At 38.7% G+C, this 14,693-nt stretch overlaps 1 protein-coding gene across 8 annotated transcripts in view; it reads right to left on the reverse strand.

Annotated features, from left to right (window-relative positions):
• znf800b (zinc finger protein 800b) overlaps positions 1–14,693 on the reverse strand; it is a 28,751-nt gene that overhangs the window by 6,376 nt on the left and 7,682 nt on the right. For 3 of the 8 annotated variants that reach the window (XM_085386584.1, XM_085386589.1, XM_085386585.1), the window contains exons 2-5: positions 10,715–10,826; positions 7,034–7,376; positions 2,362–2,457; positions 708–851 (exon numbers count right to left, since the gene is read on the reverse strand). In XM_085386584.1, coding sequence (XP_085242710.1) covers positions 708–851; positions 2,362–2,457; positions 7,034–7,376; positions 10,715–10,771 — 640 coding nt within the window. In that variant the 5' untranslated portion in view covers positions 10,772–10,826. Of the gene's footprint in view, positions 1–707; positions 852–2,361; positions 2,458–7,033; positions 7,377–10,714; positions 10,827–11,479; positions 11,527–14,693 lie in introns of all 8 variants that reach the window. The other 5 variants (XM_085386586.1, XM_085386581.1, XM_085386587.1 and 2 more) reach the window with 3 other exon arrangements.

Here is a 14,693-nt window from a genome sequence, read left to right on the forward strand (position 1 = left end):
TTTTTACAAGGTAAATAATATAACTGACTGTTCATACCAAGACAGCACTGTTTCTTAAAAGAAAGCAGAGAAAGCTAATGGAAAAATTGCTTGAAGACTTTCTTAGTGTACATCCTTCCTCTTGTAAAGCAAAGAGACGTGGACTCATACTATGGCTAATGAGGAGTAGATAAAACAAATGGTGCGAGTTCAAAGTCACTCTGCTTAGTAGTACGAGAGGAGAAACTGCATGATGGATAGATGTGCAATGGGATGTGGGTTTGTGTGTACAAAGACAGAGACAATAATGAGTATGAGACAGATGGCATGAAAGAGAGTAAAGGAACCTTGGGAGTGAGATAAAGTCAAATTTGAAGAAGCAGAAGGCGACGTTAAAGAAATCAGAGGCTTTTTTTCCCCTTGCCAAGGGCATTTGTGTGTGGGTAACCTCAGGGATTTATGGGGCCCAAGCTGAAGTGAAGTTTGATCCCTGCTTTATCCGGGGACTTACAGTTTGTCTGGGGGTGTTAACAAGTTAATTTGAATGCCCCCAGTCTTCACAAAAGGTCTGTCCCCAGTTCTTGCTGTACCTATTGATTTTATTACTGAGTTTTCAGACATCTTCTCTGCTCTTTTGGGGGCTTTCTCAGCAGAATTTGGATCATGAAGATGTATTCCAGACATGTTGACGAATGTGTGTCTTCATGCTTAGGCACGTTGTCACTGACCATCAGATTCAGGCAGGCGTGATAGGCAGTAGTACTCCTTATGTGTGATGAGGTTGGGCAGGCCTCTGAACAGACTGCGGCACAGTTTACACTCAAAGATGGTGTCCACCTCCCTTAGCAGCATGTGTTTTAGCTGGCTGGTGCCTGCAACAAAAATATAAGGAGTCAAAAGCACAGATACAGTATTTTCAAAAACAGTCCTAAGCGTAGGTTGGCTGCAGCATCATTATGCTGAAGGACATTTTATTAGATAAAATTTGAATTCATTTATATTTTCACTTTTTTTAGGACTCTGTATTATATCTTGATATAAGAAACCGCATAGAAAATTAGGATTAATCACAGAGGAATGATAAGTTCCTGTATGCATGAAAACCCTGTAGGGTAACTGTGATAGATATCATAATCCCTGGAATTAGTACTTTGTTCTTTTAAAGGATTTCTGATAATGATAATGAAGTCTTTGTATTAAGGACTACACTCCTTTCATCACTTTTACTTTTTCAAAAACTGTCATTCAGCATTCATTTCAATTGCGCATCTGTTCAGTGCTTTATTGGGTATGTGACGCATTGCTGCACCTTCCTTTTATTTACATGTGTCCATATATATATGCACATAGACACATTTATGTTATGCAAAAATCAGAGTAAACACCGTTAGGAGGACTCGCACAGATGTCAGAACCACACACACACACACACACACACACACACACACACACACACCTGCCACTTCATTTTATCCTTTGCCCTCTGCCACTGGCTCAGAACTATATGTGTAGTGGCATGGATTACAACAGCAAGGCATAACCACAGTGCGCTTACAATTTAGAGGTACAGAGCAGAAGATCAGACTAAACACAACTGGCTGAGTTCAAGCAGAATAATCATTATTTCAACAGAAACATAATCTACAGTATTTTGAATATTAATGACTATTGTATTGTACTGCTGATTTGTTTTAAGAGACTTAGTTGGAAGGAAAAGCTTTCGATTTAATAAAATCTGTGTCTGAACCTTCACCTATGGGCATGAGCTCTGGAAAGCTTTTCAAGCATTCCCAGCTGGGAAGAGAACCGGGGGTAGACCCAGAAATCACTGGAGAGGTTTTATAGTTATATAGCCTCGGGAAGACCCAGGAGGAACTGTAAAGCACTGCTGGGCAAAGGAAGACCAGCTAATAGGTGCTCACTGTCATCAGATAAGGAGACTTTACATTGCAATACATCATCTACATATGTGCCTTTCAGGCAGACTTCAAACAGACTGACCACAGTGTCTACAGCTGTTCATGTCCTTGTCCGCAAGAGAGCATAATCATGGCTTCAGGAATCAAGAAGTGCAAGATGGATGGAAGAGAGGGATCCTTTTTTCTTAACTCCTTATCCAGTTCAGGGTTGCCTCTTTTCAATGTAGCAATTTGCTGATATTTTTCAGACTAACCAATTAATCTATTAAATAAACAAATTAGAAATCAATAAAATTTGTGGTATAAAGGATGGCAATCCTGCTGATGTGTTACTGGGATTAGATCACAATTCCTTATGGCACTCCACTGTGAAAACTGTCAACACATATTCAACTGAAAGAAGGGAGCAATGACAGGAGTTCATAAATAAGAATGAAATGAAGGACAATAAGAAAACACAAACCAGAACGGAAGCATTCAATTATCTGCTGAATCCCAGACTTGGAGGTCTGCAGAGGCTGCTGGAGCAGAGGAGGATCACCCGGCTCCACACAGAGACCTAAAAAGAGAGAGAGAGAGAGAGAGAGAGCATTTTATTAAAGTGAGCGTGTAATTACAACAGAGTATGAAAGCCACTGAGAAATAAAGCATCACCTAGAAATTCTGGGGAGCTGGTGGGAACAAAGTATATTGCCAACGCCAGTGCTTAAAGGGCAAATACAATCAGAGTCAGACAATGAAGTCTGTTCAGGATAGTGATTCATTTTGAAATCATTACCTTCTAATACACACACACACACACACACACACACACACACACGCGCGCACACACACACACACACAAAATGAGAAAGCATGCCTTCTATCTTTGCCTTCTAGGATCAGCATTATAACGGAAAGGAAACACAGGACATGGGTGTAAATGAAAAAACACCCTTTACAAATGAAATCTCTCTGCAGGGATTGCTCAGAGGACTACAGCTCAAGTGGGAGTGATGAAAAATGTGCAGTGGGAGGGCAGAGGCGTGCTGCTGGCAAATTTTTGTGCCGACTCCAACAGAGGTCGGCGACAGCAAAGGATTGGATACTCCGACTTGGGTCTAGCACAGTGCCACATTATCTGCCAAAAGAGGAACATGGCGAAATTTACTGATGTGCACTGGAGAATATTTTTTGCTTATGCATGACCTGCAATTACTGGAGGATATAGACTGAGAAAGCAGCAATCCTGATCATGGCAGGGATTTAATGTTTTGTTTGACGTATGTGCCAGCTTTTTCACTAGCTTCCCTTTAATGCATGTAATCATTCATTCAATTGTCATATAATACAGGGAGACAATTGTCCTTTACTCCTCTCTTGTTTTCATGCAAGTTGAATTGATTTATGTTCACTCTCAGTGTAACAGTACTAGCCAACAAGTTTTAAAAATGTAAATCAGATATAAAATTTTCTACCTGCATGAAAGATCAAATTTGTTGCCACAGTGTTATTTATTGGCCTTAGTGATAATAGTTGTTTGTTATTGATTGAACGAAACACTTTTTAAACCTTTTTTTAAAGCTTTTTAAACCATTTTCAGACCGTAAGTTTGTTGTTTATTTGCTTTTGTTTTTTTTAAAATACAATTACTGTTTTAGTCTTCAATTCAAAACCTGTGGTCATCATCAGAAACAAGCTACCAAGCAGCAACCACCACGTCACTGTCATTTTTTGTAAACATAAATAAATAAATAAATAAATAAATAAATAAAATGCATCATTAGGATGTGATCACAACATCCTGTGCCACAACACAATGAACACAATCAGCACACATTCATGGAAAGAAAGAAGTTTGAACGTATTGGTCTTAGAGTCAAACAAATTTAGTTTTCTGTTGTATAAAACATTAAATATAACATAGCAGGAGCAGAGCTTTGGTTCTTGCATTATTTATAGAAGCTGACTGTGGCTGAAAGACCTGCAGTGGTTTACTGAAATGACTTATGGGTAGGTAAAGTGCCCTCATCCTACCTCCTCTATAATAAAAGGTAGAATGAGGGCATAATTTTTATTTTGTATGTAATTATTTTTTTGTATTCCATGAACAATTTTTTTTTACATCAATACAATCTGAGATGGGCATACAAACAACCACGGGGTGTTTACCTTCACATACACCACCACACACCCTGTTATCACCTCAAAAAATAAGATGCCATTGAGAACATTATTTCTACTGCGACAAAAGAGCTGTTTGTAAAAGCAAGGCTACCACAAGGCTCCAAATAAAACATTATCATTGCTTCCAGTTGTGACAAATATCCACTGTTTGTCTCCCTCTGAAGCATGCACATATATTACAGCCCACAAACTACCATTTGTGTATCTTGGAGATTGTAGCGGTACCCTTTGACTGGCATTCTGTTAATTCGTGGAAAGCTCTGCTATTTCCAAGATGACGTTAATTAATCTCATGTTGGAATTCAGAAGCTGAGACATTTCATGTTTAAAAATTTTGCACTGGTACAATATATTTTAATGCCAACTAGGGCAGCCAGATTTTTAAGTCATGATTACTGTGATTAAAATGCATCAAGGCAACAACATTACTGTGATATGAATAGAAAATGTGATAAAGGGTTTTGTCTTTTGTCTTTTTTTATCAAGTTAAGTCAGTATAACTTTAACAAAGGCAAACAAAAAGAACAATTACATAATTATTTCACATGTCCTTTAGTGCAGCGGTCCCCAACCCTTTTTGCGCCACGGACCGGTTTATGCCCGACAGTATTTTCACGGACTGGCCTTTAAGGTGTCGCGGATAAATACAACAAAATAAAACTAGTACCGGTACCGAAAAACAGAAGATTTATTCATAACACACGTGAAAAGACCCAGGAAAACTGAGTTAACGATAAAAACGATAACAAAATAACGCTGAAACCCGATAAAAACCCTGAAAACCATACATTTCACACCTGAGCGTCAACTCTCGCGACCCGGTACCAAACGACTCAAGGACCGGTACCGGTCCGAGGCCCGGGGGTTGGGGACCACTGCTTTAGTGGTATCAATATTTTATTTTTAAACAGCATGTTTATAAACAATACAAAGTTATCACATTACTTTCATCTAGTTATCAATTGTCTACTTTTAAGAAGTTTCTACAATACTGGGAGGCAGGTCTACTCAAAATGCCATACACACCTTGAGTAGACCTGTTTTGTGTGAAAGTGGTGTAACTGTGGTTGGTTTACTCTGATCTGAATTCTTTCATGAGTTTGTAAGCGTGTAGCCTCTTTCCAAGATGTGGGTTTTGTTTCACACAGAGAAAAAGCCCAAGCAAACTCCAAGTGAACCAAGTGAGAACATTGAGTCTGCTTATTGGCTAGATGTTACTGGGGCAGCAGCAATAAAACAAAATGAAAAAGGTACTGTGTTCTTGATAACACGGAGAATTTCTCTAAACAGTATATCTGGGTGATATTTCACAGTTCGTCGGACTGAGGTTAGATCACATTTTAACTGTAAACAAACTGCTCTGGAGTTTTTCGTGAACTAGACCCAGACCACTCATCCATAGGTCTCAGTGCGGTTGTTCTGCTCAGACAAACTAAACAGTAGAGGTGTGAAAACACCCTGAGAGACACATAAAAGTGAAAGAGACTAGCTTACAGAGTAATACACCCACAGAGAAGGTGGCAGGAAGAGACAGAGACAGAAAGGTAAATGACAACTGTGTGAGAGGCTTTGATAGAGATGAAGATTATGTATTAATGTGTGACAGAACATGTTTTCCTCTTTACCATCCCCCAACACCTCCCCTGCGTATGCTGCTATAATCCCAGGGGTGAAGGTTAGTGACCACTCTGACCTCCACATCCCCCTCTGCAAGAGAGTCAGATCAACCAGAGCTTCTCTGTGCAGTGTCTTTATTGCTACCAGAACTATATGACATTAACACAGTATCAGTGTACACATATGTGAGATGCATAAAAACACCTCTTCTATTCTGAAAACATGAGACAAGAAGGAATGCTACTGTGAATGAAAGGCAGGGAAGGTTCATCTAACAAACCAAAAGAATAGAATAAAGCAAATATTTCAGAATTCAGACAGAACATCTGTCATTATAAAAAGTAGATTTCATAGCCTTGTAGTACAAATTACAACTCTATCCAAAAGCTTAGCTTGGTTTTGGGGTCATGAAACACATTAGCTAAAAGTAATCACACCACATAAGCAGGACAGATGTGACAACTGCACAATCTGGCCATGAAAATCTTTCCAAGTTCTCATCCTAAGTGGAGAATTAGGACTATTTTTTCCAAGTTAATCAATAATGGGTTACGTCTTATTCTTAAACTAGGACTGTGTTCATTTCTCTATACATTTCTATTGGATTTAATCCCATTCTCACCAGCAGAATGGAGGAGTAATGCAAAAAAAAAAAAAAAACTAGTGTAATAAATCAGTTCCCAAATAAAACTTTCATAAACATCTGACAGCTCCAGCTAACCAGTGGTGCCCAGAGTGGTGCTCAAAGCCAAAGGCAGTTCCCATTTTCTGTGTATAAACAAACCATTCACTTTGACTTTGGAGTCCAGCCTTACTCCAGCGCCCTGACAGGAGGCTGACAGACAGTTTTAGCCTGTAGGTGGATGAATCAAAGCAGCGAGTAGTGCAGAGTGAAGACTAAAATTCCCACCATGAGGTTGTATGCCAGCCAGCCATGCTGCAGTTTACAGCCATGTCTGTCCAGACTACTAATATACTTGGTGAAGAACTTGAAGGATAGCAAAAAGACTAATGCAACAGACCAAATGACAAATGTGGTAACAATAGCCTCGTCTGTTCTTCTTTTATAGTGTTAAACACTGCCCTGAAAAGTGTTTTTGCAAAACATACTGATGTTGATTTAGCTGACCTTTAACCCTTTGAATTTTGTCCTTTTGAACATTTGTCTTATTCTTGAATTATGTAGCTCTGACCAGCAACATCTATCAATTCATCCATGAGACCAAGCAAACGGTTGTGCTACATTTTCCCATACCCTTTCCTCAAACAATGAGCTCATGAGAATGGGATAAACGGACGACTCAAAACCTTAAGTGCAACAGCTTGAGTCTGCACACAACAGTCATACTCACCTGTGTTCTGGCCATGTTTGCAGGCACTCGTCTGCAGAAACTGCTCCTCAGTCTGGCAGCTCTGGTCCCTGGTCTGAGTGGTAGTGTTCCTATGAGGCTCAGGCAGTAGAGGGGGAATGGGCTTCCACAGAGGCTTACCCTGGTGCTGTCCAGCAGAGTTGCCCCTTTCCTGAACATCCACTGGAGTTTCCTTCTGGTCCCATTTCACCGGCAGCGCCTCAGCTGAAGCAGAGGTCTGAAGATGAAGCTGATCAGAGCACTGATCTCCATGTCTGGGTTGCACCTGTTGATGTTGGGTGTCCGAATGGAGTTGGCCTCCCTCCATCTCTGGCTGAACACCACTCTGACAAGAAAGCCAGACATGACAACATAAGACACACAAATAAAACGGACTGCATTTATAATTAAAGCCACTGTAATCTCCATGCTCCTGTGGGTACTGTGGACATCAGCAAGAATTGCTGCCTGCCACTGTGATATATATACAACCACTGGAGGGAGACAAATCCAAAAAATCTTTAACTGCTTTAGATAGTAGCTGTCAAAGGGAAAGTGACTAACACTGTAGGTAAAAAGGGCAAGCCACTGCAGTGATGGATACTAGCATATGTGGGACTGCTTATGAGACAAAAGCTTTAAATAACTTCTTTATAGTTAATAGGTTCGTCTCAGGAACGCACCCCTGATAAAAGGTTCTGTTTGCAAAGGGAAGCCAATTAGAAGAAAGTTGGCTTGTTTTAGACAGTGGATGAATATAAAGGGCTGCACCAAGGTCTAGTGCATAGTAAATAAAGATTATTTTAATCAGTGTATCCTACAAAGCTACTCTAGCAGAGTCCACTCATATGGAAAAGATATATATAAATCTTATAAGGTTTGTATCTGTCTTGTGTGAAACTTGTATGAAAAGCACACAAGAGTGAAAACAGATATAAGATCCCTTGAAAAATTATATAAATGAAACTTGTACGTTTTGGATACTTACTAAAACAATATATGAAAGTAATGAGAAAGTGGCCACTTTCATGAGTAAATCATATAAGCCTTATATGATTCACTATATGAAGTAGGCCACATCTTATGCAAGTCTTTTATAAGTTTTTACTATTTCTTTTCCATCTGGGCAAGAATTTAAAAAAATAGTTTGAAATTATAAATGTTACCTAATGAAGACTGAAAATTCATGCATTCATAGACAAGTAAATTAGAAGAGAGCTCCTTAAAAATACAATTAGTAGCTGTCTTTGTCCTGAATTAATGCCAATTGTTGGGCAGAATGAAGGACCACAACAGCTGGCCGTGTATACGTCTCTGCGCACATGTCTCCTGAGCATCCAGAAATTTTGTAGAGGAACATTAACCTTGTCTCACACAGCTACCCCCCAGCAGATAAGTGACTCCCCATCAACTCCTCAATGTGTGCACACACAGCATGTTTGTCTGTGTGTGTATTTATGTCTCTTAACCAGACCTCCTTTCTATCCAAGTCCCCAATCTTAGCTCCTCTGCCACCCACCAATTTATCCTCATTCCCTCTCTGTCTGTGTCTGCCTCGCTAACTCCTCGTGTCCCCGCTGTCCTTGAAGAGGGATAAATGACTCCACATTAACTACATTACAGCACATCACCACAGGACAAGTGGGCCGGTTGGACACTAAGGCACAAAGACATACAAACGGACACATTGCCATATCGTGGCTTAAACAAATAGCTGCAAAATAGCCCAAAAAATATCCCATTTGTGCAATACACACGTAACCTAATGAACCCAGTGGACCCAGACAGATTTATTTCAACCAATGGTTCAAGTGCAAAGATGAAGGGAAAGAAAAAAAACACAGTAAGTTTTTACTTTAAGAAAAAGAGGGAAAAAATCACCGTCATGAGCTGAAGAAAAAAACATCAGGGAGTGCCACCATTCACTTAGAATTTCAATTCATCTGCCAGTCAATCAGTCAACTATTCATGATTCATTTTCAATGGAAAGTGGTGAGCACAAAGCACAAGAAAGAAGACTGATTAGAGTAGGTGGGCGGGCTATGAAATTCCACTCTTTTGAAAAATGTCATGTGGAATAAAGAATAAAACGAACAGGTGAAAGCGGTATCAAAAAAAAACAAAAAACAAAACAGATAAATCAGTCGGATGATTATTTAACAAGACTGATTTTCATATGGATATTGACAGCAATATCTCATTAATCACACGATGAATGGTATTTAATCATGAGGTCTATAACTTCAACAAAAAAAGATGCAGGGCTCTAATGAAGATTTGTAGATTTGCATTTGTATATGGGCATTTACAGTTTTTGGTTACTGCTTGGGCTCTGCGCATCAGCAAACCGAACCAAAACAGAATAATGAAAACTACATATTAATAGGGTTTACAGTGGTACTAAAAGAACTGTTCGAGATATAGCCCCTTTAATAAGGTGATCAAATTGCAAAATTTCAAAAACAATTATTAAAGATTTTGTGTCCTGTTTCGCAGTGAGGCTTCTTGTTATTAAGAAAATTAACACGTGAAGAGTGAAAAAGTAAAGAAGATGTTAGTTGAGCTTCAAAAAATGTGCAAAATACACAGAATCCTCACAAAGTAAAGTGTCAGTTCGCCAAAAGACAAAATTTTGGCAAGAATTCTTGGAACAGAACTCTACAACAATGCATCTATATCAAAATTATGAAAAAACAAACATGCAGAAATAAGACAAAAGGAACAGCTTATGACCCTCAGTATAGCACCTCATTTGTCAAACATGGTGATGTCATGCTTTGCTGTCAGCAGAGCTGGTACACAAGAATTTATTGATAATTAAACGACTGACAGATGAAAAAGGATAAACACTGCTAAACATATTCAGGTAAACGTGCTGAAACACAACAGACAACCTATCATCGTTCAGTGGGACAATAATCCTTAACAAGTGGCCAGAGCACCCAAAAAGCTTTTCAGGGTGAAGAAAGTCCTTGCGTGGAGTCGTTGTTACATAATCTCAGCCTGGCTGAGCTGCATTTCACTTGCTGAAAGGGCAGACCTACTAGATTCACTGGTGTAGATACAAAGAGTGTTGAGATTGACCGCCAGGCTAGAACATATAACATGATTTAGTTTATGTCTGATTTATTTTTAAACCCCTAAATGTTGGCATTATGTGTAAAGGGCTACAGCTCCTAAACTATCCTCCCCAGTGATGAAAAACAACTCAAATTAAAGCTAAGACTCTGCACTTTGTCGTATTGACTGTTTGTTTTTTTTTCTCCAAATTTCCTGGCCGTCTAAATATCCTTGTCTAGACTGCAAATAAGCTTCTATTGTAACACAATCACTGACATATTTTCTCTTTTTCACAATAAAAATACTAATTGTATTACTTGGTGTATCTGTACAATTCCTATTTCCCATATGCAAAGGCTGTGGCACACTGTAATGACTGCAGGCACAATACACATGCTACAAAAAAAACACAAACAACACAGGGGCTAGGACAAACAAAAGGGGGTACTTAAAGGGAAATATATAAGGACAGAATTCAAGTTTTCCCTAGTTCACATCCAGTAAATTTTGTAACATGTGGCAGGAGTTATTTCAATAATAGGTTAGGTTTCATTTGGGTCTAACATAAATGAAGTGTGACTTTACAATCAGACAGGCATTGTTAGATTTTCTTTTGTCCAGTACCTGTCTGCGGGGACAGTTAGAGCTCTTCCTCCCAGCTGACTTCTGGGCCTTCACCATGCTGCCAAGACTGGCCTGCTGCCCCACACGTTCACTACCAGCATACACCTGTAACCTGCAACAACACTCCACATGAGCCAAGAACTGGACTGAAAGAATTAACTTCTGCTGGAAAAGCCACTAAAGCATGAAAAGCTGTCTAAAGAATTAAACAAATTATAGTTTCTCATATCTTAACTGTGCACTGTTTTCTTGTTTACAGATGTACACTTGCAATACATTTGTAAAGGATTGTTTGTGTGCAGATTACACAAAGCCATGATACATTATCAACATCAGCGAAGCAGACTAGTGAAAGAATTGTAAGTCACACAATCTAAACTTTAAATAAAATGCTACCAATGTTGCCCATTTAATATCATCTTCCACGTGCGTTAGTCTTCAGAAAATGTGGGAGTTTTACAGAAAGTTGATGAGAACAGTCTGCAATGTTACCATGAACCAATACACTACATGATTTGCACCATCTCTATGTGTGCATTTGTAACGGAGTACTCTGGCTCATGAATATTGTTTCTCCTAATTGATATGCAGCATATATTTCTTCTAAGAACACCTTATAGTTGTAACCATTCTGCAGCAGTGTAAAGATTGATTCAATCTGCATTAAAATAAGTTGTCACAGGTAATTCTATTGAAGCAAGAATTGGTGCAATCAGCAAACCCAAAGAGAGAGAGAAAATGTGCATAAAATACTTTTTTTTTTACCCATTTTTGCAACACTGTGGTGTCCAAATCAAGAATCTGTAAGAAAACTGGTAGAAAAAAAAGTTTCACTTCTTAAACACAGCCACATAAGTTACAATACAACATGTAGAAAACACACCCATAACAAGGTCTAATATAGATACTGGGTGTGTGGAATCTGAAACTGCTTTTAAGTGGGCTTTGTTTTGTTACAAGTTTCCTTTTGATACAGGAACTGTATTGGTGGAAGTGCAGAGCCAGTGGTTTTGAATGAGTTACCTACTTGAGTCCTTTATGAGTCAGACTGAGAACTGCAGTGCCAAATTGTTGTGGATGCTGTAAAGATACTTTTCATTGGTTGCTCTGTATCATAACAAATCTACCATAGCTTTGTATTACAGATTTAGGTGTGAAACAGTATGAGTTGCTGCCCTCTAGTGGTCATTTAGACACCATATTACTGGACGTATTTTTTTAACATAAGATCATCCAGCTTCAGAGGCACATGCTGAACAACCTCACTTTTCCAAAATTTGCCATCTTTTGCCATAAGATCTAACAACAAGAAGCCTACGTTAGCTGTCACTGCAATCTGCAGAGTGACTTTTGTTGTTTTTTGCCAGAGAACAAGTTTTAAATGTATGAAGAGTCCAACGTTGAACTAATAAGGTGCTGCAAGTGACAGTGGCTTGAAGCAGTTTGGCTATGACATACTATGAGCATCCCAAATTTGTGGTAATTTGGATTTAAGAGACAGCAAGGAAACACAAAACAAATTGGATGAATATCAAGAAGGGAAAGCACAGATCACCAACTGAAATTAGATCACATCAACTCTATGCCTGAAGCAAAGATGTAGTAGCGAAGATTTTGAGATTTTATACTAAGTTTATTAAGTATTGAAACTAATATTCTGAAATTAATCACTATGACCTTCAACTACAGGGAAAGGGACATTAGGCAAACAGCGACAGTTGTGTCAGTAGATGCAGCGGGGGCCCCGAATGCTTCAAGACAAAGCCAGTGTCAAAGCACGCTGTCCCATGTACAGGCATGTCCCCCACTCAGAAACACTTTAACTGCTACTGAAACTCCAGCAGAGGGAGACAAAGCATGTAATGAAAATGGGGTTTTTTTAGTTTAAAAGTTTTATAGTGTTTTCTACAAGACCAAGGGCTTGAAGATAGCTGTCACAACGCAACACACCTCTCAATGCAAAAGATGTTTAGTATACCTCAAGTGGGGGCAAAATTATGCCTGGCCTGATGGTTAAGAACAGCAGGCGAGATGCTGTTCTTAACCATCAATGCAACTCTGTTAAATAAGTCATATATATATATATATATATATATATATATATATATATATATATATATATATATATATATATATAGATTGTTCCTGAATTTACATTTCTAGTGTGCCAGGCATCGTTAAGAACCACAGCACGCCTTTTCATCTCTGGATCCCGACTTTTAGCACTAATGATGAACCAGTCAAGCACTATGCAATAATGCCACAGCAGAGGATACTTGCAATAATGGAGCAGCTACTTAACAGATGAGCTCAACTAGAGTGGAGCCATGGCTGGAGACATAGAAAATGTCAGTCTGTGGGAATGCATTTGTTTTTATCTTGTCTATCTAAAAAAAAAAAAAGGAAAGGACAGCATGGATGCTACAGGTCAACAGTAACAAAGTCAGAATTTCTAACAGAACTATTCAATTAAATTTATGTATTTTCAACTAAAATTAAGAGCAGGCATATTAATACATCATGCACCTACCCAGTTAAGCTCTATTTTTATCAGGAGGGAGATTAACACCAGCCATTAACTATAATGGGAAATGAGGACTTTGACCGGAAAGTCTGTCTACCCTGCCGACTACTGGGGAGTAAGGAAACAAGCTCATTTAAAATTTCTGTTTCTTTATTTTTAAAAAAATAGTAGAGTTAACCTTAGTTAATACAACATATAAAGGCAGTGCTAAATTTGAAGCTACTGTGGACTTATCCCCCTCCTATCCTTCACTGCTCAGCAAAAAAAGATCTTTGATCTTCCTGAGTGTAATTTGTACACCATGTTTGTGAAAGTCTAAAAACATCTAATACTGGTGAGGAACCCTACATTGCTCTTAGTATGCATTTAAGAAAAACTGTCTATCTATTTTGTGTTAATCCATTAGCTCAGTGGCCCCTGATGACCTGCTTAAGGTATTTCTCAGTGTTTCACTTAATGCATGCTGGGATGCATTCAAGCACTCTACTATCCTGAATACGAATATATTATTACAGAAAACAAACACAGATTACAAGTTTCTGTCACTCTGACCACAAAGAACTATGCATGCAAAAGTACATTTGAAATTATCTAAGCATCTGAGTTTCATACTAAATCTAGAACTATCAGAAATGTTTGTTACCGTTTTCCAATCACATCTACAAGACAAGTACTATACAGCAAATTGACACATAAGTTTATCTACATATTTGAATATACCATAGTATCAAAACAGACACACATCTCGACCCAAGACTAGCAGCACCTAATAACTGATAACTCCAGCTAATAATGCCATTCTTCTCAGTCTGCTGGAGCTGACCCTACCACCGTGGACACTGCCTTAGGCTCCAGTCATTGAGTCCTAGAGATCAGTTGGTGACCTGCTGGATGTCAGTTACTCACTGACCAGTCTCTAGGCCTGTGTGACTGATACCTTAAAGAGGCATCATGTACTGCAAAGGCTGAAAACAAACACCTTTAACAACACACATGTCAACAACACACAGGGGACTCTCACATTTGTATGGCAACAGACAGAGGTGGTTATGAAGGACTGATCCGTGTTATGACTCTGGTAATGACACCAATGTGGCTCAGACTGGAAATGGCGATATTAGCATGGTTAGCACATTGGCCTAAAATCATGTTATTTTCCTCACATTTATCAAAATGTCAGATATTTTAAGTAGTTCTAAAATTCTACTTTTGGGGCCATCAATCATCTTTCACTCCATTCTAATGTATACTAATGTTTACCTTTTAAATATATTGGCAGCCGTGATTATTGTTATCCTCACCTTTCATGTTTAAAAAAACATTATCTGTTGAGAAAACTATGCATTGTACATCTAGTACAGTGATGCTCTGTGAAATTGTCTCTCAGAAAGAAAACAATGCTCCACAAATGCTGTAAGACCAATTTCAAAAGATCAATAAAGAAGAAACAGGTTT

The sequence above is a fragment of the Rhamphochromis longiceps genome, linkage group LG17 (assembly GCF_057381845.1).
Source record: "Rhamphochromis longiceps isolate RC_006_pf linkage group LG17, R_longiceps_female_GT1.1, whole genome shotgun sequence".
In the NCBI taxonomy this organism is placed as follows: domain Eukaryota; kingdom Metazoa; phylum Chordata; class Actinopteri; order Cichliformes; family Cichlidae; genus Rhamphochromis; species Rhamphochromis longiceps.